Source organism: Octopus bimaculoides, chromosome 20, assembly GCF_046866305.1.
Source record: "Octopus bimaculoides isolate indiv1 chromosome 20, ASM4686630v1, whole genome shotgun sequence".
NCBI classification, from domain to species: Eukaryota; Metazoa; Mollusca; class Cephalopoda; order Octopoda; family Octopodidae; genus Octopus; species Octopus bimaculoides.
In genome coordinates this window covers 48,221,204-48,247,286 of record NC_142947.1, presented here as the reverse complement: position 1 = coordinate 48,247,286, position 26,083 = coordinate 48,221,204, and the positions used below count along the sequence as shown (strand labels likewise).

The 26,083-nt window shown below is 39.3% G+C and overlaps 1 protein-coding gene across 1 annotated transcript in view; it reads right to left on the bottom strand.

The window, feature by feature from the left end:
- Window positions 1–4,721: 4,721 nt before the first annotated feature.
- Window positions 4,722–26,083, bottom strand: part of LOC106879877 (protein FAN-like) — a 39,026-nt gene continuing 17,664 nt past the window's right edge. Inside the window, exons 10-32 of the mRNA XM_089338622.1 lie at window positions 25,771–25,879; window positions 24,899–24,992; window positions 24,384–24,466; window positions 23,808–23,887; window positions 23,391–23,481; window positions 23,046–23,109; window positions 21,116–21,218; window positions 18,792–18,861; window positions 17,535–17,666; window positions 16,907–16,949; window positions 16,340–16,542; window positions 15,702–15,783; window positions 14,940–14,998; window positions 14,742–14,809; window positions 14,216–14,283; window positions 13,161–13,222; window positions 12,445–12,506; window positions 11,144–11,197; window positions 10,328–10,463; window positions 8,859–8,897; window positions 8,142–8,244; window positions 6,922–7,034; window positions 4,722–5,391 (exon numbers count right to left, since the gene is read on the bottom strand). Of these exons, the coding sequence (XP_089194748.1) occupies window positions 5,285–5,391; window positions 6,922–7,034; window positions 8,142–8,244; window positions 8,859–8,897; window positions 10,328–10,463; window positions 11,144–11,197; window positions 12,445–12,506; window positions 13,161–13,222; window positions 14,216–14,283; window positions 14,742–14,809; window positions 14,940–14,998; window positions 15,702–15,783; window positions 16,340–16,542; window positions 16,907–16,949; window positions 17,535–17,666; window positions 18,792–18,861; window positions 21,116–21,218; window positions 23,046–23,109; window positions 23,391–23,481; window positions 23,808–23,887; window positions 24,384–24,466; window positions 24,899–24,992; window positions 25,771–25,879 (2,025 nt within the window). The 3' untranslated portion in view covers window positions 4,722–5,284. The remainder of the gene's footprint in view (window positions 5,392–6,921; window positions 7,035–8,141; window positions 8,245–8,858; window positions 8,898–10,327; window positions 10,464–11,143; window positions 11,198–12,444; window positions 12,507–13,160; window positions 13,223–14,215; window positions 14,284–14,741; window positions 14,810–14,939; window positions 14,999–15,701; window positions 15,784–16,339; window positions 16,543–16,906; window positions 16,950–17,534; window positions 17,667–18,791; window positions 18,862–21,115; window positions 21,219–23,045; window positions 23,110–23,390; window positions 23,482–23,807; window positions 23,888–24,383; window positions 24,467–24,898; window positions 24,993–25,770; window positions 25,880–26,083) is intronic.

The window sequence follows — 26,083 nt, the reverse complement described above, 5'->3', positions numbered from 1 at the left end:
GATGTTAGGCAGTGGCAAGCAAACATGCCATAAACTTTAATGAGAGACAAAATATTCACATATACATACACACGTACATACGCACACTCATATTCATTATTCTTAAACAAGCATATTATTGGCAGTGACTTCAAAGTTTTGACCAGTTAAACCATCGTCACACTGTCAATGATATTCTTGTTTAAGAATAATAAATTTGTACTCTACAAAACTATAGAGTAACTATTGAGATTAAAGCAAATTTGTTTTTATTAGAACTGAACATAAAAACAAACATTAACAATATATATACATATAGATAGATTAGAGACAAGTATTCTGTGTACAGAATACACTTCATAGTGCTCAAGAGATTTAAACTTGAGCACGGAGAGGAATAAATGTAAGGACAAGCAAGCTAGGCAAGTCTGATGGGGTTTGTTATGTCTTTGTTGCCATCATTGGTAGGATGTTAGGCAATGGAGAGAGAGAGAGAGAGAGACTGCCTGGCTATAAATGGCAGTGACAAGCAAATGTGCCACACACTTTCATGAGAGACAAAATAATTCAAATATACACAAACATATTTAGTATTCTTAAACAACCATATTATTGCCATATGACTTGCCTAAATTGCTTATCCTTACATTTAATCCTATATATATATAGATATACTAGCAGAAATACCCGGCGTTGCCCGGGTTAAAGAGAATAATGAAATCTAAAAACGCCGTCTAGACTACGCATCATCTTTATATATAGAGATGTATATACACACGTATATATATGTATATCAATATAAATATATGAAAGTCAATGAAGTTTTGTAAAAGAAGGTGATCATGTACATACTTTCTTGCTGTTGTGATTATAACACCTCGTTGTAAACAATGTTCCTTGTTTTCCCTTGTGGAGCATATACAAATAGGTTTTTTTTTGCTGCCCACTCTTGAGCAGCCAACATACAGTTGTCCATGTGAGAAGCAGGGCTGTTCCAAGAGAAGACCAGCTATAGACAGTGTTTGACCCTGAGATTTGTTTATGGACATGGCAAAAGTCACACGAAGGGGGAATTGTAGTCTTCTGAATGTAAAAGGAATGTCTGCTCCTGATGGGGTAAGAGGAATTCTTGGAATAAAGACGTCATCCCCTTTTGCACATCCAGAAAGAATGGTATCCTCGATAACGTGTGACATCATTTTCTTTATCACGAGTCGTGTTCCATTGCAAAGTCTTGGTGGTTCCAGATTGCGGAGCAGCATTACAGGCGTTCCAACTTTAAGTGATAATATGTGGGGAGGTAGTCCTGGAGGCTCCAACGAATTGAGAAATTCAGGAGGATAGTTCACCACTTCATTTGTATCTGGAACTGTATCAACAGACTTGTAAGTTTGAAGATTGCCGGGAAGAGAATGCATCAGGTGTTGATTAATTTTTGTAACAGCTACGTTTTTGGGAGCTAATATTGCTCTTTCACATAGCCAATTGTGATTTTGTAGTTTTGTTTAAAGTTGGGAAAGACTTTGTGTTTGAGGTCATCTACAGAATTAACAACAGAACAAAATGGCCGGAGGTCTGCAACGAAATAATTTTACTCAACACTTTGCAAGTGAATCAGTGGAGGCAAAGATGCGTCTCATTTACTTGACAATTTATGCACCACATTGCAGAAATCACAATGTAAGTATATCTGAAAGGGTAGTCTTACACTGTTGTACCGTTGAATTACAAATAATGCTCATCTGTTATGTTCGGGTTAAAATTTCATCAACATCAAAAATATATGAATTTTCATGGGAGTTATGGCCGTTATGCAAAGAATATAATTTCCAAATTTCATAAAGATCCATTCAGTACTTTTGACGTAGTTTTGGATAAGAAAACAAATGACTAATGTGTGTGTGATGGGTGTATATATGTATAGATATCTGTATGCATGTATATATGTGTACATATTACATGTACATCTATATATATATATATACATCTACACATATGTATACATATACATGTATGCATATAGATCTATCTATATATATATATATATCTATACATATACGTGTACATATACATCTATATGTATACATATACATCTCTCTCTCTCTCTCTCTATATCTATACATATACGTGTACATATACATCTATATGTATACATATACATCTCTCTCTCTCTTTCTGTCTCTCTCTTTCTATCTCTCTCTTTCTCTCTCTGTGAAAGTATCTGTCATTACAGTATCGAAATGTGATTGTTTCAGTTAGTGGAATAGTTTCATTTTTAAAGTGAAAGTATTTGACATGAGTGTTTTTGTTTCACTTTTGACACATAATACTTAAATAGTGGAGGAGATATTATGTTGCTGTGGGCTCGAACTCTGCGAGAAGTTAAAAATTTTTTTTGACTAAAACACAACTGGAACCCTAAGTAAGGCATGTGTAAAATTTGAATGAAATTGGTTGCGTAGTTCTCGAGTTTTAGGGATTCACACAGACAGACAGACAGACACACATTCTCATTTTTATATATATACTAGCAGAAATACCCGGCTTTGCCCGGGTTAAAGAGAATAATGAAATCTAAAAACGCCGTCTAGACTACGCAACCCTCAACTGTTAGTAGCTACGATACCATATTTCTACATTAATAACTCTCCAATCCATGCCAGCATGGAACATAGACATTAAGTGGAATGCCAGTCTCTCATCTAGGAGGGCCTTGAAATCAATGTTACCAACTGGAGACTATGTGTGTCGCAGTGATAATAAAAAGACCCAAAGGAGGTCTGCAACGAAATAATTTTACTCAACACTTTGCAAGTGAATCAGTGGAGGCAAAGATGCGTTTCATTTACTTGACAATTTATGCACCACATTGCAGAAATCCCAATGTAAGTATATCTGAAAGGGTAGTCTTACACCGTTGTACCGTTGAATTACAAATAATGCTCATCTGTTATGTTCGGGTTAAAATTTCATCAACATCAAAAATATATGAATTTTCATGGGAGTTATGGCCGTTATACATAGAATATAATTTCCAAATTTCATAAAGATCCGTTCAGTACTTTTGACGTAGTTTTGGATAAGAAAACAAATGACTAATGTGTGTGTTTGTGTGCATGTGTTTGTGTGTGATGGGTGTATATATGTATAGATATCTGTATAGTTGTATATATATATGTATATATGTGTACATATTACATGTACATCTATATATATATATACATCTACACATATGTATACATATACATGTATGCATATAGATCTATATCTATATATATCTATGCATATACGTGTACATATACATGTATATGTATACATATACATCTCTTTCTCTCTCTCTGAAAGTATCTGTAATTACAGTATCGAAATGTGATTGTTTCAGTTAGTGGAATAACGTGTACATATACATCTATATGTATACATATACATCTCTCTCTCTCTCTCTCTCTCTTTCTCTCTCTCTCTGAAAGTATCTGTCATTACAGTATCAAAATGTGATTGTTTCAGTTAGTAGAATAGTTTCATTTTTAAAGTGAAAGTATTTGACATGAGTGTTTTTGTTTCACTTTTGACATGTAATACTTAAATAGTGGAGGAGATATTATGTTGCCGTGGGCTCGAACTCTGCAAGAAGTTAAAATTTTTTTTGACTAAAACACAACTGGAACCCTAAGTAAGGCATCTGTAAAATTTGAATGAAATTGGTTGCGTAGTTCTCGAGTTTTAGGGATTCACACAGACAGACAGACAGACACACTATATTTATAATATGAGTGGCTTATTAGCAATTTAACAATCCAAAGGCAAATTCACAGGCGTCACTAAAGTGACACAGGATACAAAGTGATACCAGCACTGCTAGAAATAAGAGTCAAAACAACTCAATAGCCACAAATGCACAATCTTAATGACTGACAAAGGGAGAGAAGTTCCCTAGCGAACAAAGCCAGATCACCAGTGATTTTGAATTTTTATGCAGAACATCTTAATTCTCATCACTGTCTCTTACTGTGCCTAGGGTTAAACTCAGCACATGCATATACAAGGGGGTGCTGAAAAGTTCCTGACTTTAAGGGTATCGTGAAAAGCCTGGTTGGAGACCCAACTTTCTAAGTTCTTTTACAGGTCTTAGAAAATCTGAAGGGTCGCGGCAATGAGTGTGTGAATCTGAGAGGGGAATATGTTGAATATAGTCCTAATTAGCTGATCCTCTTGTATTTTCTTTTTCCCAAAGCTAGGAACTTTTCAGCACCCTCTTGTGTGTATATATCAGTGTATGTGTGTGTATATATATATATATATATATAAGTGTGTGTGTGTGTGTGTGTGTGTGTGTGTGTGTGTGTGTAAAGTATATGTTGTGTGTATCATAAGATGTACGACTGCTACTGTTGGGTTTAGAGCTCCAATATCGATTATTGTCATCGTCCAGTCTTATGTTACTGTCAGATTTAATAGTATTACTAGTTGTGACAATTGAAGAGAGATTATGAGAAATACAAGTTTATGTTATTTGTCCCAACAACTGTTTCACCATTGTGGTTAGTTGGAACCTCTCTACATTGGATGTTCCAAGTGTTATTGGATGCTTAGCTACAACAGACCATCAGGGGCAACATCTTATTGTGTTATGTTACAGAGATCAAATGGCGGGGTGGGGGTGGGGGGGATTGTATTGTAAGGAATTATAATGTGTATGGCGGTGGTGTGTAGGTTGTGAAATTAATGAAACAAAACAAATATAAAGAATAGAATAAATTTTTATTTTAATTAAAGTAATTAATCACAGATGTGGGAGAGAGGTGGGGTAGGATGTCAAAGTGGTCATAGCAACAGCATTAAGATGGGAAACTTCATATCATAATGGTGTGGTTGTAACATTGCAGTTTTATGGTTGTCAGTGTTGTAAATGTGGCATTCTAGTGTTACAGAAGTGCTATTGCAGTATTCTTAGCAGTGGTATGGCAGCAGTATTGTAGTGGTATTGTAGCATTACTATAACAGTTTCGTAGTGTTACAGCAGTGGCATTGTAATATCATAGGAGCCTGGCAGCAGTGGTATTGGAGTGTTGCAACAGCAGCACCAGAGTGTCACAGCAGTGTTATTGGAGTGTTGCAGCAGTGGTATCAGAGTGCAATAGCAGAGGTACTGGAGTGTTGTAGCAGCACTATTGGAGCATTGTAGCAGCAGTGGTATTGGAGTGCTGCAGCAGCGGTATTGCAGCGTGGCAGCTGTGCTCCCCACCCCACCAATTATGGAATGCTCAAGATGAGAGGTTCATGGTGTGTTGTTGCTCCCTACTGGTCAGAGATAGGCTGAGAAGGAAGTCACTTCTTGCCACAATACCACACGACCGTCTTCTCCACCAGTGACAAGGTTTCGATTTTGGACGTGGAGTGTCGTCACAGCACCTACAGAAAGAGAATGCAACAATTATTAGCTGATAGTGACAAAGACAACAACAATAATGGTAACTTTTTATGGGAAAGAGGACAGAATAGGGCGAAACAACAACAATCTGTCTATATATATATATATATATATATATATATCAATCTGGTGGACACACTAGTCAAATTGACTACATCCTCGCCAGGAAAAGGGAAAGATGGCTACTTATAAATGCCAAAACCTCCCCAGGTGAAGAATGTCCCCACAACATACACTAGTAGTTAATGACTTCAGGATCAGCGCTAAATGGATGCTCAGAAGACGACCAGCATGGAGGAGAAGGGTCTAGAAGCTTAAAGATCCTGCAAATGGACAGAGATTTAGAGACGTATTACTCAAAGCTTTTGACGAAATAGAGGGGGATATAGCATCACATGATGTGGAAGACAACTGGGGGTTTCTATGGGACAACTTGTTGAGGGCCACTGACCAGATCTGTGGATGGTGCAAAGTCCCCTCTCGACCCCAAGTAACATAGTGGTGGAACAATGTTGTTGACAGGGCCATTAGGGAAAAGACAAGCCTGGAAGGATGGTGGTAGCAGGGAATTGTATCAGACTGCCTGAAGGGATGCTAGGAGACAGGTTTCTTTAGCCAGAAGGGAAGCAGATAAGAAAATATTTGCCAATGTTCTGCGCCGTGAGGACCAAAGACCTGAGGTATTTTGTGTTGCAAGACAGTGTGTGAGAGAGAATTGTGATGTCATAGGAGAGAAATATGTTCGCATGGATGATGGTTCACTTGCACTAAATGAGGCTGCAAAGAGAGAGGTTTGGAGACGCCACTATGAGAGGTTGCTAAATGAAGAAAATGAATGGAAGAAAGAGAGTCTGCCGAATGCTGAGCCAACAGAGGGACCAGCTATCCGAGTTGACAGTACCTTGGTAGATAAAGCAATTGAGGATATGAAGACAGGGAAAGCCCCCGGCCCATCAGGAATCACCACAGAGATGCTCAAAATATCTGGCAGTGTTGGCTAAAGCCTAGTCACCCACATAGTCAATCAGGTGATACATGAAGGAGTCATATCCAATGACTGATGTAGCAGCACCATAGTCAACTGCTACAAAGGTAAAGGTGATGCATTAGATAGGAATAATTACAGAGGTATCAAGTTATTAGATCAGGTAATGAAAGTCATGGAGAGGGTCATAGCCCAACTAATTAAGGAGAGGGTCAGCCTAGATGAGATGCAAAATACCTAGCCAAAGATAAACCTCTGTACCTGGCTTTTGTTGACATGGAGAAAGCTTTTGACAGGGTCCCCCGATCCCTTATCTGGTGGTCAATGAGGAAACTTGGGATAGAAGAATGGTTAGTGAGAGCTGTGCGAGCCATGTACAGGGTGAGGGTTGGCAACGAGTACAGTGAAGATCATTTTAGCACTTCCCACATATAGACACGGGTGAATGTTCTTGTTGGTACAACCTGTTGGAAGGTTATGTCATGTGCCACAGGCTGTTTGATAGGTTATTTAATGTTATACTCACCATGATGGGCATCTGGTATGTAGTCAACTTGACAGAAGTTGAATGGATCCCACACACAAACACTACCAGCATTAGTACCAAAAATCAGATAACCATCTAAGCGGCCCATACATCTGTAACAGAGAAGAACACATTCAAGTGGAAGGTCATAAACAATACATAGGTCCTTCACCGCCATCAGGAAATATCAATAAATGACAACAGCTGCAGCTCAGTGCATGAGGTCAACGTTTGCACACACATACATTTATGTGTGTATGTGTGTGTGTGTGTGTGTGTGAATGTTTACATTTTACATGAAAAAACTGTGAACAGTGATGGCTGTTGAGGTTTCTGTTAGCAAGTCATCTCGTAGCCCTGAAAATAGTTTGAAAACTCTTTTACTAGAAGGAATTTGTGATTAGAAGGGCAGCTAGGTGTAAACCAATGCTTCAATAATACATAATTGTCTAACTCTTGCAAGCATGGAAAAATGAATGCAAAACAAATGGGTGTTTGTGTGTATACATACATATGTATATCCCTCTCTCTCTCTTTGGGAGAGAGGCACAAGCATATACACACACGGCAGTAACTTCCGCCTACCAAATTCAATCAAAAAGCTTCAGTCGGCTCGGGGCTATAGCAGAAGACACTTGCCCAAGATGCCACGCGGTGGGACTGAACCTGAAACCATGTAATTGGGAAGCAAGCTTCCTAACCACACAGCCATGCCCGTGCCTACTAAATCTATGACCAACAAAGAACACAACTTCCAGTTCTTTCTACTCAAAATTGTCTTTATGCTGGGAGACAAATTCTTCACTTGGGATTCTAACATGACATTTACAATCACTTCGTATTCCTGTTTTCCGATAAGAATAAAATCTATTTTGTTTGTGTATTCACCTGAGTAGTAAGTATTCAGGTGGCCAGAACAGACTGACAAATATACAGAAACACATCAGTTTTTCCATGTTAGTATGGAATGATAGGACAGTTTTTGTAAAGCAGCGTTTTTGCAACTGGATGCCTTCTCTGTTGCAAAATATTTCAGCCACTTCTAACAACATGCAGGGACACAGTGTAACTATTCTGAAACCAGGTCAAACATGCAAAGACAGCATAAAAAAGATGTAAAACTTGACGAGAGTGTTTCTGAACTGTGAAAATGTAGACACAAGACAATTCCAAGAGGAATGATGAAGAGACAAGAGAGAGAGAGAGAGAAATAGTTTCACCTAATTTCATCATCCATCTTTTTACTGAATGTTTCAATTCCAGAATAGGAATCAAGGATCTTGAAGTAACCATCAGATCCACATGTGTATAACTGAGTTTTATCTGCAAAGAAGGGAAAAGAAAAAAAAGATTATTAAACAGAGTTTGACAGAATTTTCTAGATGTTTCTCAAAGTAGTGATCACGTTTACACAACTGTACAGTAACTGTTTTCTAAAATAAGGGGCACTGCCCACAACCCTCACAAACTTATACAGTCTACAGAGGATGTTGATTCCTTTTATAACCATATTCCTGCTAAAACACAGTGTTTGTTTCAAATAATTTTCAAAATACTGAAGACTAGAGATCAATTGCAATCTCCAGATTGGGTTTTTGTGCTTATCTTCACCTAAGGTCATGAATATTGAGTAAAGTGAGTAATAACCGAAAGAGTCCAATCAAGGACACAAGTGGCTGCAATGGGGTTCCTGTGAAAGATCCCAGGGGTAACATCACTTGATAGGGTGCAAGTAATGTTGTGTAAATGGTAAATAATAGAACAATTGAGTAAAAGAGCAAGAAAGTAATAACAACAAACACAACAACATTGATTGGTATACAGAAAAAAAGGGGATGTTTGTATTAAGGAGTTGATTGATGAGTTATGCTAGAGATACAACACACTCTATTCATGATCACTCACTCAATATAGCAAATGACACAAATAACACTCACCTGGACTAATGATCACTGAATTAACACGACCTTGGTGACCTGTTAACACGGTGGAAGAAAAGAATAAAAAGTTTGGTAAATTAAAACACATCTTACAACAACCATACACAGTCATATATTAACTTATACTTGTCCCTTATAATGCTGAATAGCCCTAGCCACCACACCCACCCCTGTGTTTTTCAACCTCTGTCATTAATCCTTTCCCTATCCCTCTTCTCATCCCTCCACCTAGAACCCTTTCTCACCTCTCTCTCGCTATCTTCTGCTCTCTCTCAGTTATAGGGGCCACTTTAAACCCTTAACCTAACAGATTATATACAAGGTGATCATCACTAATCATGAAAAAAGAACCCAGAACATTCTGGAAAATGGTTGGCATTAAGGAAGGGAATCCAGAAATCATGTCAAAGCTGGGGCCTGGCACAATCTGCCATTTCATCAGACCCTGGCAAATTGTCCAATGGAAGCCAGACCTTAAATGATGATGATGATGGTGGTAATGTCATACATTGCTATGGCAGCCATTCGATGTCAGACAACATCAGACACTGAAATGCCACACAAACCATATGAACAGCCCAGTGCCTCATCTCCACCTTCTCAGTTGTTTCTCTCAGCTGCAGTTAACACTATTTTGTTGAATATCAGTCTTATATGGTAGTATACCACAAGCAGCCATTCAACCAGAGACAATAATATTGTCAAGTAGATGTGACCACCACAATTGACAAATTGTTACTCTTCAGAAATCTAATCTGATTTAATTGTTTATAAATAACACTTTACTATTGCAAGTAGATATAATCAATAAGACACTTGTTTACTTGAATCTATGCACCATCCCCTCCCCCACACAACACCCTTTCCCCTTCCCAGAATTGCATGTCCCTTCCTCTCATCCAGTTTTATTTCTTCCTTTCTCTAACTATTCCGCTCTCTCTCTCACAACCTTTGACCTTTTTTTCTCTTCTTTCTGATGAAGGTCCAAAATGTTAATACTCTTATTCTTCCCATCAATTCTTTGCCTTTCCTCTGTTTCACAGATGATTCACAGGACACATTTCCCTGGCATCTATGCATCGTATTCCAAGCTAATACTAGAGTTGTTAAAGCTTATCCTGTTCATGTTGTCTTTTTTGTCATTCTTCATTGCATTTACTAATTATAATGGAAGACTAGTGAAGAGAAATAACTCAAGTGGGTCAATGGCACAAAAACTAAATGCTGTGTGCAAAAGCATCCAGAATTAGTTGAAACTTTCCTCTTAGATGGAGGAAGAAAATAAACCCTAGTACCAGTTGTATGCAACTTCCCCTGACAAACGGAGAAAATTTCAAAGAAGTTAGCTGATGAAATCCAATAAAACTGAAACCAAGACATGGTTGTATAAGTTCTCAATTCTATAGACAGATTTTGTGTAAAAAGGCCATTAATTCAATGTTGAATGTGTGAGACATGTTACTTACATCGGTGATGTTTGAGAAGGTAATAGTCATAGAGGTGCCATAACCACACACCACCATCTTTCGTCCCTGTTGCCAATAAAGAACCATCCAACGCAGCAGACATGCAGTACACGCTGGAGTCATGTTCCAATGAACCCTGTCAAAGAACATTAGAAATTCAGTTAGATATGTATTTCTCTTATACACACACATGTATATCTGTGTGAACATGCTGTGCGTGTGTGTGTGTGTGTGTGTGTGTATATATAGAGAGAGAGAGAGAAAGAGAGAGAGTGTTGGAAAAGTTGCATTTTCACATTCCTCACACCAACTTCACTGTACTCTCTATCAATTTTAACATGACATTTAGGAGACAAAAACTGTACAGAAGCTTATCATCCTTTTATGTCCATTCTCCATGCTGGCATGGGTTGGGTGCATCATCATGGTCCAACCTGTCCTTGCTTGGATAAGATGGATGGTCACATCTCAATTGCATTTCATTTTGGGGCAGCATTTCTATGGCTAGATTCCTCTCTTAACACTGTATATATCTGTCAGAGTGGTTTGTCAGTGTGTGTGTGTGTGTGTGTCCTACCGTTATGTCTCACACCGGGATGGTATGATGTGTGAAGACCAGTAGAACAAAGTGCCTTAATTAAAAAGAAGTAAACGTTGGCACCAGGAATGGCATCCAAGCATTGAACACTGCCTCAAGAAGTCTCATCTCACCCCTGCCAGCCTGAAAAAGTGGACATAAAACCTGAACTCTACATTAGGACACACAGACAGAAATAATGAGAAACTGATCAAAGATAGACTTTAATGTGTACATACCAAACAATCTTGGTTAAATAATCGGAAATTCATTGTGCTGGAATAATGCCACACCTACCATAAAAAGAATAATAATAATAATAATAATAATAATAATAATAATAATGTAGGCTTGGAATTTTGGTGGGGAGGGGATGGTTGATTTCATCAACACCAATATTTAACTGGTACTTTATTTTATCAAATCTGAAAGGATGAATGACAAATTGATCTCAGCAGAATTTGAACTGAGAACATAAAGCTGAAAAAAAATGCCAGCCAGCATTTTGTTTGGAACAGCAACAATTCTGTCAGCAAACAAATATGGAGACCAAATTTCTGGCAGCCTCAAAATAAGTGAATTATAAAATCACATATTCTACATAAATTCCTCTCCATGTAAAGGCAACGTTACTCATTCAGTGGAATCTTTTTTTCTCCCACAGACATCAGTGTTTTCAATTACACAGCACTTCATCTGTTAGCATCTTTAGGTACAAAACCTTGATGTTCTTTGACATGAGATCTGGGTGCAACTCACATGAATTAAAGCAAACAAATATCAATCCTTTCTACTTTAGGCACAAAATCTGAAATTTTGGGAAGTGGGGGCAGTGGAGGGGGGGTAGTTGAGTACATCAACCCCACCCTCCACCCCGGTGCTCAACTGGTACTTATTTCATGATATGCCTTTTATTGGGGACAGCGAAAACTTTGAGACTGGTACTTGGATGTTAAGTATCATGGAAGACAACCAAGTGGGGACTTTGACAATAGGTTGTCGTCTGCACTTATAGGAATTAGCCTGAACAAGAGAAATGAAGAGATCTGAAAAGTCATCATCATTGTTTAACATCCGCTTTCCATGCTAGCATGAGTTGAACGATTTGACTGAGGACTGGTGAACCAGATGGCTACACCAGGCTCCAATCTGATTTGGCATATATATATATATATATTGAAAGTAGGACTGCTGAGAACTGTATACTTAATATAGGGTACCACAGATCATACAAACCAAACACTGAAAATATCTCCATAGAGCAGGGGAATATTGAAGTGACCCCCAACAGTGATGAGCTGTGAAAGGCAACCTAAGCGAGATTTGAACTCAGAATGTATAGTGATATATCTAAATACTAGAAGGAATTTTGTTGAGGAAAGAAGAGGAATTAGTTAAGCATAGGCATGAACATAAGGAGTTCATCCTCCCAACCATCTGACTCTGGGTTCAATTCCTCTGCACACATCTTATTAAAGTTTTATTTTCTACCAAGCCCTGAGTCAGTGAAAGAAATAGGAAAGAAGTGAGGTGAACTTACCTTGACATCAGAATCCCAGGATGAAGAGATGAGTTTGTTGCCAGACAGCAGTAATGAAGAAACTAAACAAGAGAAAACCACAAATGGTAGAATGTTAAACTTTGACTGTGAAAAAAATATATTTTAGGAATAGTCAGGAAATGATTGATAGTGATGCCAAACTCCCTCAACCACCAAATGGGATGACAACCAGGGCAAAAGCACACACAGGAGTGGTAATGTGAAATCCCAGCACCCTGAGGAAATCAACCAAAGAAGAATCATAAGTAAAGGTGCAAAATCATGGTGGTGTACCAGCATGACTGCAGCCATGTGGCCCGAAACAAATGCACGAATAAAAGTATGCATGCATGCACACACACACAGGCCCAGGTGTGACTGCATAGTTAAGAACCACATGTTTTTAGGTTCAGTTCTACTGTGGAGCACCTTGGGCAAGTGTCTTCCGCTGCAGTTTCAGCCCAAGCAAAGTGGATTTCGAAGACAGAAACTGAAAGAAGCCTGTTTGTGTGATCATCATCATCATCATCATCACCATTTAACATCAATTTCCCATGCTGCTGGCAATGGCTGGACCACATGAACACACACACACACACACACACACACACACACACACACACACACACACACACACACACAGATTAGAGGCAGAAGTAATGTGAGGTAGATGCTAAGATATGCAGAGAGACAGGCAGGGTGTGTTATTCACTTACCAGCATCTTCATGAGCAAAGAGTGTGTCAAGAATACGGCCATATTCAATGCTGTAGAAATATCTGAGAGAGAAAGCCAAAAGCATTATTACTACAGCTGTTGTTAGTGGTGGTGGTTGGGGGTTGGGGGTGGAGGTGGTGTGTAACTCCCTGATCAGTCAGGACAATCAAAGACATGCTGCTTTGTTGTTTAACCCCAGGTCAATCTCGATCAAGTAGAAATATGATCAAAGACACTCCAATTGTGACCACTCTATTTGTTTATGATTATGTGGCACACTATGTAGCACTTCTAATGTAGTCCTTCCTTTTAAAAGAAGTGTGATCCAAAGGACATTTGGCTGCTATTTTTAACAGGTCAAGAAATAAGAAAAAGATGTGCTACCAGTGATTGAGCCTGCTTTCGCATTCCTTACTCTCTGCGTGTGTGTGTGCGTGTGTTGTATATTGCTTGCTGATGTTGTTCTAGTGGAAGGGGGAGGGGAAAGGGGGGGAGTACTTTCGTGAATGTTTTACTAAGTTTGTTATTTTGGCACCAAATTTCTGGGTGAATCCTGTAAATGCAGCAGTAATAGTGGTGCTACTCATCTATGGAGGAGGTCGGCAAGAGGAATTTATAGGTTCAAGGCAGTGGCTCTCAACTAGGGTCCAAGGGTCCAAGCAAGAAAAATAGTAAGCTAGGAATCCACATTAGTATTCTAAGGGTCGATGAAAACATTTTGCTTTCCAATGTATTTACGGCCAGAAACGGGTTTCTTTTTCTCAGGTTTTACAGAGTTGAACCTAAACAAGTGAATATGTGAAAAACAAAATAAGAATTTTGAAATATCTACAAAAACTAGTTTTTAAACAGTGAATGGCTATGGGGGGTCCACCAAAAAGGAATAGTAACCAAAGGGGTTCAGAGGTAAATTAATAACTCCTGATTTAAGATAATACACAAACACATGAAGGGAGAGAGAGAGAGAGAGAGAGAAAGAGAGGTGGGGGTGGGGGGATTGTTATTGAGAGTGAAAGACTAGTAAAAAAAGAAGACCAGAATGAATAGTTACTTACATACTGTTGTCCCAGGAACTAACAATTACCATTTTACTGTCATTGACTGGAATGCATTTGGACAGAGTCTAACAGAAGATGAAATAGAAAATAAATTTAGACATTGTGGCTGTGTGGTAAGAAGTTTTGGGTGTGTGACACCTTGGTCATGCAACTGTTTACATCCATACGTATCACATGACTAAACCAATGCAGTCTTGCACACTGCATCTAATTACTCTTATGTGCAATGTCAGTGTACATGTGCACTCTGTTGCACATGCACACTGACATTGCAGATCCAGCAGAGCATACTAGCTTCATTCTTCTCCAGCCTCCACACGGAAAAGATGTTAGAATATGGATTATGATGATGATGTGTGTCTGGATGTTATACGGGTACATACAGGTGTAAACACACACACATACACACATGTATGTATATTATTTGTGTATCATGCACACCTATATATGTACAAATACACACACACACACACACACAACACGGAGAATACATATATAAACAACAACAACAACAACAACTTACCATATTAGAAAGGTTGATACTTCTAGCTTGATGTTTCTCTTTCACTGAATACATTTTGAAATGGACGTCTGAAAGGGTGAAGAGAGGTTACTGAGACAAGAACAGTGGCACGGTAGTGAAAGAGAAAGAGAATGAGTGAGAGGGAGGCAGAGCAGAGAGGGAGAGAGTGTGTGAGAGACGAAGAAGAGAAATATTTACCTTTGGAAGTAGAGAAAATATGTTTACCGTCTGGTGAGAGGTGGACATCAAGTATACAACTGGAAGAATATTGGAGAAATGGCATGAAAATATGTATATGTAGATGTATCTGTGTGTGTGTGTGTGTGAATACACACACACAAGATTTACATATAACACAATGTTGCCAAGCAAATCTATAGAGAGATTCTATAATACATTATAGCAATGGAACAGGATACTGTTAGTATACCAGTAATTAATGTATAACAACTATGTCCAGTTAACACAGTATCTGCCAAACTTCTTGTGTTTGTCTTGTTTGCTATGACACTCTTTCTCATTTTTCTGAGGTCTCAATAAAAATTTGTCCATGTTTAAATCTAAAACAAAAAATCGATTAAAATTAACATAAAATAATTTATCTAAATTATGAATAAATCAAAAATGAAAAACTACCAGGACTATTAAATAATTTACTTACAGACAATCCCGGTTTAAATGCAGAAATGTAATATATTGTAGCAAAACTGCTGTTCATCATATAATTTATATTTACTGTATTTTATGATTTAATTAATTAATTCATATTTATGCTCAAAATTTGCAAATATTCTTGGATCATAGTTTCCTGAAAATCCCGAATATATTTTTCGTGGTACTCCAGGAATCTCTTGCAGTACCCCACTGTGCCACAGCACACAGTTTGGCAGACACTGAGTTAACACCAGGGGCAGTGTGTTCAGTCATTGCTGTCAATACTAGAAAAGTTGACAAACTTACTCTTTGTGTAAAGAATGAGACAGTATTGGCTGTAGTGTCTGCCAATCCTTCCTCTGGCTGCTGTTGGTACCACTGTATGGACCTAAAAGACAGTAAAAGACACAAGAATATATTCTGACATCTCAAAGCTTCTCACACACACACACACACACACACACACACACGAATACAAGCACACACATATACATGGACACACGCATACATATACACAAGCGCACACATATTCACGAATGTATACACATACATATACACGAACACACACACACACACATATACATGAACACATACAAACAGACACACACATGAACACACATACACAAACACACACGTACATATATATTGTCTATGTTTATATCTTCCTCTCCTTCACACACCTATCCACGCTTAGAACCCCACACAACACCCAGCACATCATTATGATTCCCTCCTACCCCTACTGTGACAATCTCTGCTCCAATCAAGTACTAAGCTACCTATGCTCTCCCCCTGTACCTACTTCTTGTGGTCCTAACATGATGATACACATGCATATACAGAGACATAGTTAACCACAGGCAATTACATACACACACACACACACACACACACTCATACAAGATCCTGATGAAAAAAAACATTGTCTGATGATGTTAACTCACTTGAAGTTTCTCCAAATGATGCAGCTTCATTTGACCTTTGACCAAATGGGGCCAAACGTACATCTTTAGGGCTCGGCAGCATCGAATAGGGGTTATCAATATGGTAGCGTCGAGGGTGGGGCTCAGTGAAAAGTTGTTTTGGTGTTTGGCCAAATTCCATGATCTGTGTCTCATAACTGTTTCTTTCATTGAGGTCATCGATGCTGAAGAAGGGTCAAGAGGACAAATGATGAGGGTTAGAGAGAGAGAGAGAGAGAGAGAGAGAGATAGAGAGAGAGAGAAGGAGACAGAACAAGAGAGAGACAGAGAGAGAGAGAGAGAAGGAGACAAAACAAGAGAGAGACAGAGAGAGAGAAATAAAAACATGCAGATTAAAACATCAAATATAATGATGTGTGCATGCATTATATATACCACACCCACACCCACCCACCCAAGAGCTAAGTGAAGAGTGATTAATAATGAGTGATTAATAATGAGTGATTAATAATGAGTGATTAATAATGAGTGATTAATAGTGCAGTCTGTAAAGATATCAGTAAAATATGAAGTAGAAAAACAACTCACTTTTCCACATTGACTGAGCCTTCGTAGGTGAGGTAATAAAATACTGTGGAGAAAGAAAGCAAGATAGAATTTGTATTGAGAGACAAAGATGACAGAAGAGGGTTCAAATCATGGGAGAAGTACCAAAACATTATGGAATAGGTTTGGAGGTGGTGATGGGTAATTCACGTTATGGGAGAGAGAGACTACAAGAATAAAAGGTAAATTAATTTAGCCCTTTTGATACCAACTCGGTTGAAAACGGTTCTGGCTCTGTAGTACAAATGTCTGGTTTTCAAAAGTTCTGGATTAAAATCTTCCACCAAACCTCATTAACAATTTATGTTCCTAACACTAGATTAATGATAACGAAGTTATTTTACTAAATTCTTTGTCATATCTAAAATTAAATGAAAGAAACACAAAGCATCTCAACAACAGAAATATGGTAACAAAAGGGTTAAAATGTTCATCATCATCATCATCATTGTTACAATTATTATCATGATCTTCATCCTTGCCATCATCATTATCATAATCATTAACACCACATTCATCATCATCATCATCTGCTACAAACAACTATGTTGGCATTTATAAGAATCCTCCCTGTTGCCCACCACCACCACCACCACCATCGAACACTTACCATTATCAGCAGCCTCAGCTTCGTAACCGACCTGTTTATAACCAAATATCAAATCGATCCAAAGATGAAGATGTCGGGAAACCCAGTCACACTCCAATGCACTCCGCATCTTTGCAATGAAATCTTTTGGACCTAAACCATAAAAAAAAAACAATCTCAATGCAATTCTATTTCAATACAGTTTTCCTAAAATCAACAAATAATAATGATATTCCTTTTTACTAAAGGCACAAAGTGTGAAATTTTGGGGTGGGGAGCTAGTTAATTACATTGACCCAAGTGTGTCACTGGTCCTTAATTTATCAATCTCATCATCACCATTGTTCTAATGTTCACTCTTCCATATTTGCACAACCCCAACAATATTTACTGAGGTGCATTTCTACATCTAAATGCTCCCCACCTTTTCTGTCACAGATCCTCACCAGTTTTCAAGTGGGAACATATTTCTCCAGGGGCCAGGTGTGTTTCTAAAGAAGAACGGAAACAAGGGACCCCACTTATATGACAGGAACACTCACATTTCTTGTGTCGTGTGAGGACAAGGAGACAAACACACACACCCATATCATCATTTAATGTCTGTTTTCCATGCTGGTATGGTTTGGCTGGTTTGAACTGGAGCTGGTGAGGCTGGAGAGCTGTCCAGGCTCCAAGTCTCTGGTCTTGAGCACTTTATATATGGCACTGGCATGGGTGCTTTATTTGTAGCACCAACACGTGTGCTTTATATGTGCTTTATAGTGCACCAGCACTATATAAACACACACACACACACGTGCATGCATGCGTGCACAATGGGTTTTTTCACAGTTTCCACTTCCCTAATCACCCTCACAAACTATTAAGGGTCAATGTGGGTGGTGACAGTAAAGATTTAACCAGTATCCTGTGCAGAGGGATTGAACCTAGAACCACATCATTGCAACAACACAGCCATGTCTGCATTCATTATGATTATATAATAATGATTAGGACCAGTTATAAGGGGTGGATTGTAGAGTTGATCCAATCAACTGCAGTTTATTACAGGAACCTATTCTACTACCACCCCTGGATATGAGAAGCAAAATCAACCTTGATTGGATTTGATCTCAAAATGTAAAGTGAGAAAGATTGCCAGGTACTTCTCTGATGCTGATAGGTTGCTTTGATGCATGAATTATAATAAATTATAATAAATTAGATTCAATTGTTAGGTAGAATGTAATGAGGCACAAATAACGAATAAAGAAATAATTAGAAGCAGGAAGAAACCATTTGCCCAGGGAGGCAGTTCCACATCACTGACTGCTCTTCCATTCTGTCGAACACCAAAGTTGATATTCTGTGAAAAGAAGAAGAAGAAGAAGAATACTTACAAGAGAGTGAAACAGAATGACAGAGAAATAATTATTTCAACTGTTACAAATAGGGAATGACATAATAGATAATGTACTCCTAGATAGGAATTGCCTGAATATCAGATGGAATGGTCATTGTTGGAATGTCTGAGTCACCAAACACCCCAACCCCCAAAATAGACTCATTATATATAGATGCATGTTATGCACACATGCACATACATCATCATCATCATCATCATCATCGTTTAACGTCCGCTTTCCATGCTAGCATGGGTTGGACGATTTGACTGAGGACTGGTGAAACCGGATGGCAACACCAGGCTCCAGTCTGATTTGGCAGAGTTTCTACAGCTGGATGCCCTTCCTAACGCCAACCACTCAGAGAGTGTAGTGGGTGCTTTTACGTGTCACCCGCACGAAAACGGCCACGCTCGAAATGGTGTCTTTTATGTGCCACCCGCACAAGCCAGTCCAGGGGCACTGGCAACGATCTCGCTCGAAAATCCTACAAGAGCCAGTCAGGCGGTACTGGCAACGGCCACGCTCAAAATGGTGCATCTCATGTGCCACCCGCACAAGAACCAGTCCAGGGGCACTGGCAACGATCTTACTTGGCTTGCCGGGTCTTCTCACGCACAGCACATTTCCAAAGGTCTCGGTCAGTAGTCATCGCCTCGGTGAGGCCCAATGTACGAAGGTCTTGCCTCACCACCTCAGCCCAGGTCTTCCTGGGCCTACCTCTTCCACGGGTTCCCTCAACTGTTAGGGTGTGGCACTTTTTCACGCAGCTATCCTCCTCCATTCTCACCACATGTCCATACCAGCGCAATCGTCTCTCTTGCACGCCACAACTGATGCTTCTAATGTTCAGCTTTTCTCTCAAGATACTTACACTCTGACGGGAATTCACATTGACATTACACATCCAACGGAGCATACTGGCTTCATTCCTTGCGAGCTTACGTATGTCCTCAGCAGTTACAGCCCATGTTTCACTGCCATGTAGCATGGTCGTTCGTACGCATGCGTCATACAGTCTGCCTTTTACTCTGAGTGAGAGTCCCTTTGTCGCCAGCAGGGGTAAGAGCTCTCTAAACTTTGCCCAGGCTATTCTTATTCTAGCAGCTACACTTTCAGCGCACCCACCCCCACTACTAACTTGGTCGCCCAGATAGCGGAAGCTATCGACTGCCTCTAGTTTTTCACCCTGGAATGAGATAGAAGTTGTTTCCTGTTTGTTTACAGTCTTTATTGCACCTGAACATCTGCCACAAACAAAAACTAACTTGCTAGTTAACCTGCCTTTGATGTTGCTGCACCTCTTATGTGTCCATAGCTTGCACCGGGTACATCTTATAGAGTTACTACCTACTCCTTTTCTACATACTGAGCAGGGCCATCTACCTGAAGGGGTTTGTGTTTTATCTACCTTCCTACTTATTAGGATTTTGGTTTTAGCTAGGTTGACTCTAAGGCCCTTCAATTCTAGACCTTGCTTCCACACCTGAAACTTCTCCTCTAGTTCTGATAGTGACTCCGCAATTAGGGCAAGGTCATCAGCATAGAGGAGCTCCCAGGGGCAACCTGTCTTGAACTCCTCTGTGATTGCCTGGAGGACTATGGTAAATAAGAGGGGGCTGAGGACGGAACCTTGGTGGACCCCTACCTCTACCCGGAATTCATTGCTGTACTCATTTCAAACCCTCACCTTACTGGCAGCATCTCTGTACATGGCTCGCACAGCTCTCACTAACCATTCTTCTATCCCAAGTTTCCTCATTGACCACCAGATAAGGGATCGGGGGACCCTGTCAAAGGCTTTCTCCATGTCAACGAAAGCCAGGTACAGAGGTTTATCCTTAGCTAGGTATTTCTCCTGCAACTGTCTCACTAGAAATAAGGCATCAGTAGTGCTTTTACCTGGCACGAACCCAAACTGCATCTCATCTAAATTGATTCGCTCCCTAATTAGTTGGGCTATGACCCTCTCTGTAACTTTCATAACCTGATCTAACAGCTTGATGCCTCTGTAATTATTTGTATCAGTGGAATTACTTTACCATTCACTTCCTCTTTATTAATGGAAAAATAAAATATAGTCCATAATAAATGTCAGTCACCACCAGGTATGAACATAGTCCCTCGCAGCCAACATAAACAGGAGACGCTTCACCCAAGTGAGAAGCAAAGAATAAAAATGGACAATGAGCAAATGCAAAAGAAAAATTGCTGTACCTGTCTGTTACATAAGAATTCACCATCTCCATCATAAAATTCAGGAATTAATTCTTTAAAGTCTGAAGCACCATGAAGACAATTGTACCATGTCTCAGCAATACTGCAAACAAAAAATATTTATGGTTAGGCCTTTCAAACAACACACAACACAAAGAATTTACATTGATTGTTTGTTTTATTGAATTTTAATGGGGTTACAGACATAAGGTGGACTCCATGATCTACACAATAAGATTCCAGGTCCCACTTAACGAAGTGTGTTTACTGAAGGAATTAATAAAGAAAGTCTTCTCCTAATTAGTCATGTTGACAGGGTGGTTGCTGGGGACATTAGCGATAGACAAATGGCTGGTGAAAGCTGTACAGGTCATGTCCAGGGGTGCTGTCAGTGTAGAGGGAGGTGTTCACCAGGGCTCAGTTTTCATTCACTTCCAATTCACCGTCATCCTCCAGGCCAGAGAAGAATCTAAGACTGGCTTCCCCTGAGAACTACAACATGTTGATGATCTTGTTCTTATAGCAGAATCTGTAAGAATTAGAAAAGAAATTCCAGGTATGGAGGCAAAACCTGGAATCAAAGGGCCTTAAAATTAACTTAGCAAAGACAGTAAGCAAGAAAACAGAAAGGACCCTACATCCTACAGGTAAATGGCCCCGTTTGATATGTAGGGAAGGTGTAGGTAGAAATTCTATTCAGCATACCCAGTGAAAACTGGGCACACAAGAAGTGGAATGATAGGAAGGTTAACAAAGAAAGTAGTGCTTGTGTGTGGGAAATGCACAGGGGCCATAAAGTCTTTAGATCCAAGGGAAATTGATTTTCTCAAATGCCCTGGAAGCTCCCTAGATGTATTAGATATTTTCTATTACCTGGGTGACCTAATTATCAGTGGAGGTAGATGTTCCAAAAGTGTAGTCTGTAAAGTGGTTGATGTTAGGAAGGGCATTCAGCTGTAGAAACCATGCAAAAGCAGACTATAGAACCTGGTACTACTTCCAGCCTTGCCAATCCCTGTCAAACCATCTAACTCATACAAACATGGAAAACGGACATTAAATGCTGGTGATGATGTGATAATGTAAAACCACAAAAGAACCATGTCTGCTATTGTTTAATTATGATAATTCCATCATTTCACAATAGAAGCATATTGTGTTGTAGAAACACTAAATGCTTTTACTGAGAAAAGCTGATAATTTTCAAGAGAGGAAAACTTTTCAAAGTGGTTTGAAGTACCATTCGTAACAGAACTGGCTGTGGGTAAATTTCAGTTATTTTGTTATATTCATCATTGAAAGGAAACACTTAGTGAAAAATTGAAACGAAGGAAAGGGGAGGGGTGGAGCATGATTCAAGTCTGTGGCTTTAGAATTTCCTGTTTCATTTTCTCTGAGACCAGAAACACAATTATTAGAGAAAAAGCTACGGCTTCAAATGCAATATTCTGTTATGCAGTTTGGCTAAAATATTGTTCCTATTTAGCAGCCGGTATGACTGTGCAGTGAGAAGTTCACTTCACTACAACATGGTTTCAGGTTCAGTTCCACTGTACAGCACCTTGGGGCCATTGTTTTCTAATCCAGCCAAGGGTTGATCACACTCTTGAGAGCGAAAGTGGGAGATGGAAACCGAAAGAAACCTGTTGTGCCAGTCATAGAATTTGCGGAATAGAACTTACAAACTTGATGCTGCCCTCCAATCCATCAAGGGGATCGCACACACCTCAAGGTGCACCGACTTTGATTGTGGTGACTTATTTAACGTTTGCCAACATGGAAAGTAGGATGAGGATGAGGATTGCAATATTAAAGACCTCCAGACTAGGGTAGTGTTGTTGTTCCAGAATAGTCAAGCATTTCTTGCTTCAGTCAACAAGGATCTATGAAATATGTGATGGAAAAGGCAGAAAAAAGAAAGCCAACTGACCTGTTAAACATACGATCCGGTTGATCGAAACGTCCTCCATGCAAACACAAAGAGTATTCCAGTGCTGAAAGAAGAAAACACAGCATTCAAATGTGCTGTACCTACCCATGGTACTTATAGCATAGATGAAGTGGGAAAGCAAAGCTTGCGTCTTGTCCACAGACATCCCACAGTGCCACCAACAGCCCTGCCCTGTTCCATTTTCACTTGACCAGCTGTGACTATTATTCATGGAGTGCACCTCTGCATTTATACATATATAATTGAAACAACAGCAGATAAAGGGAAGTCTCTATATTTGCCCCAGCATGGCCACAACCAATAACAGAGTAAATGTGTACTCACCAACTCTGGAGAGGTAGAAGAGAACATAACAAGGAGTTGAGTAATGGGAGCCGTAGAGGAATTTTGGTTCAGCCATTTCATCATATCTTTCCTGAAAATAGAAGATATTGGTGAGTTACATCTGCAAGACTGGATAACGACTGAAACACATAAGAGACAATCCAATCAGCACTAATTAGATCACTGATGTAAACAAACATTGTTTATTACAAGGTTCCAAGCAGGAGACGAGGAAACAGAGATATTCAGATCGTAGTCTACCCTGACGCCTCTACTGTACCCAATACAATAGAATGTGCCACCGTTCCTCCCTGGTGCATGTAAAGTTAGGTAGCCACCCTGGTATACGTAAAAGAAACATAAAACCAAAATAATAAAAAAGATATTTTAATGAAAACAAAAAAAACAAAAACTTACTCTGAGTTTTGCAAGTCTTTCAGAGTTTAGTGCCCCAATTGGTTTGGCAAGGTCTCGAAATGTGGATTCTTTGTTCAAATCTTTAAAACACAAATATAACAAATAACAAGAAGAACAGAATTTACAGTGGAACAAACATCATCAAATTAAGGTCATCCTTCCCCTATCTTAACTCTTCAACATTTAAACTAGCCAAATCTAGCCAAAATATTCTCCCCATTTTATGGTCAAACTGGCCAGAGCTGGCTTCTCACTTCTACCCTACAATGTCGTTTTAAAAATACACAATCACATCATCCAAATCTTGAAGTTATGAAATAAACCTGGATTAATTCAAAACAATGTCAATAAATAAGAATCACAATACAATTTAATCTGAATGTTAAAGGATTAAACAACAGAAAAGTCCAGAACAATGGGGGGGGGGCAGTGTTAAGGGTGTTTATAAACAGTGTGTGTGTGTGTGTGTGTGTGTGTGTGTGTGTGTGTGTGTGTGTGTGTGTGGCTCCATGGCTTAGAACAGAGAAGGGGATGGGTGGGGAGTGGACCTGAAAGAACAACTAACAAAAGACTCACCTAACTTTGAACTGTGATGGTCAGCAATGACCCATGGCATTACAGGATATTGGGTGAGATCATTGAAACTTCGGTCAGCCATCCTAGGGAAGAGATAGAGAGATGTGAGTGAGAAGAGAGACATACAGGAAAAGAAGACATATTAGGGAGAGATATTAGAGAGAGAGGGAGAGAGAGATTAAAAAGAGAGGTAGAGGGACAGAGAGAGAGAGAGAGAGAGATGGTGGAGGTGCTGAGTGTGAGAGGAGTGGTGTGGGAATGAAAAAGAAAAGCAGAAGGGAGGGAGAGAGTAATGAAGACCCGAATTGAGATGGAATGTGTCAAACATGTATTTGTTCTGTGATGAGAAATGAAGCTGTAGAGAAAGAAACCCCTGGAGGGGAATTAACAGATATATTTCACAGGGAATCCAAACACCCAGTTTCCAACAACACACCGCAATTAATAAAACAACAACAATAATGTCATTCGAGCATCGATGTGTGTTTTCAATTTGTGATGAGGAATGAACTTACCTGTTCAGGTAAAGCAGATAATCGTAATTAGATATAAGACCAGTCTGCCATTTTAGAATGACATTTTCTTGTTCCATACTCTCCATATCAAGACCTGAAGGAATGAAGGAACACAAAGGAATAACTCACCAACATCAATCTTGAATCAAATTGGGTTTAGAAACAATGAAGTCTTTAGAGTAGAATTGAACCCACCACCTAGAAGCAAGTAGGCTATGTTATCCACAGGGCCATCTCAGTCCCCCAAAGACCACTACAGAACCTGACAGGCTGTGATCATCATTTAGTTCCCATTCAGGACCTCTTTGACCACAAGTTAGCAATGACCAGACACCTTCTGCTATTTGGTCTCGTCCTTACTGAGTTCAAATCCTTGGTGGGGCAGACTAATCTGTCACTGGTTGAACATCACCACTTCACACCTTGAATATAAATAAGCCAATTGTTTGACGATACCTTCCTCCCTCCCTACCCCCCACCAGTTTCAGATACCCTGGAAAGGGTCATGGGCTCTGTCCCTCCCTCTTTACTAACCAATAAAAATAAATCCTTTCCCCCTCATAGCATAACAAATGTCTCCCTACCTTTTTGAGATCATAGTATGTAATTTCAGTGTGTTTTGGCTGCTATTTCTAGCAACTCTCACCATGGAGTATATTCTCTGTTTCTCCATCATTCTTTCTCCTCTCAATATTCCCCATCTCCTTCATCAAATTCTATCACTTCACAACCACACGATCAATACTGAATCAATATTTCAATAACAACTGAAGGTTGGTGGGGGGGAGGGGATGTCTTTAACCCCACCACCACCACCACCTGCCCCATCTCACCACTACAATTGCACATCTTCATTAAATCAATTAACCTACCTGCATTTGAAATAATATTTTCATAAAGTTCGTCTCTTTCAGACTGATTTTTAAGGGTCAAATATAGGTGCTTTAATGAAGCCCTTTCTGTACACAAAATTTCAACACCCTACAAATGAAACAATCAAAAGATACATTAAGAAACACATCCTTTGATATATATATACACACACACACAAGCATACGCAGTAATCCCTTGCCATATTGTGCTTCACCTCTCGCACACTTGATACATTGCAGTTTTTTTCAATCTAATAAATGTAAATTTATTTCGTGGGTTTCCACGTTGGATAGGGATTTAGATTTTTCTAGA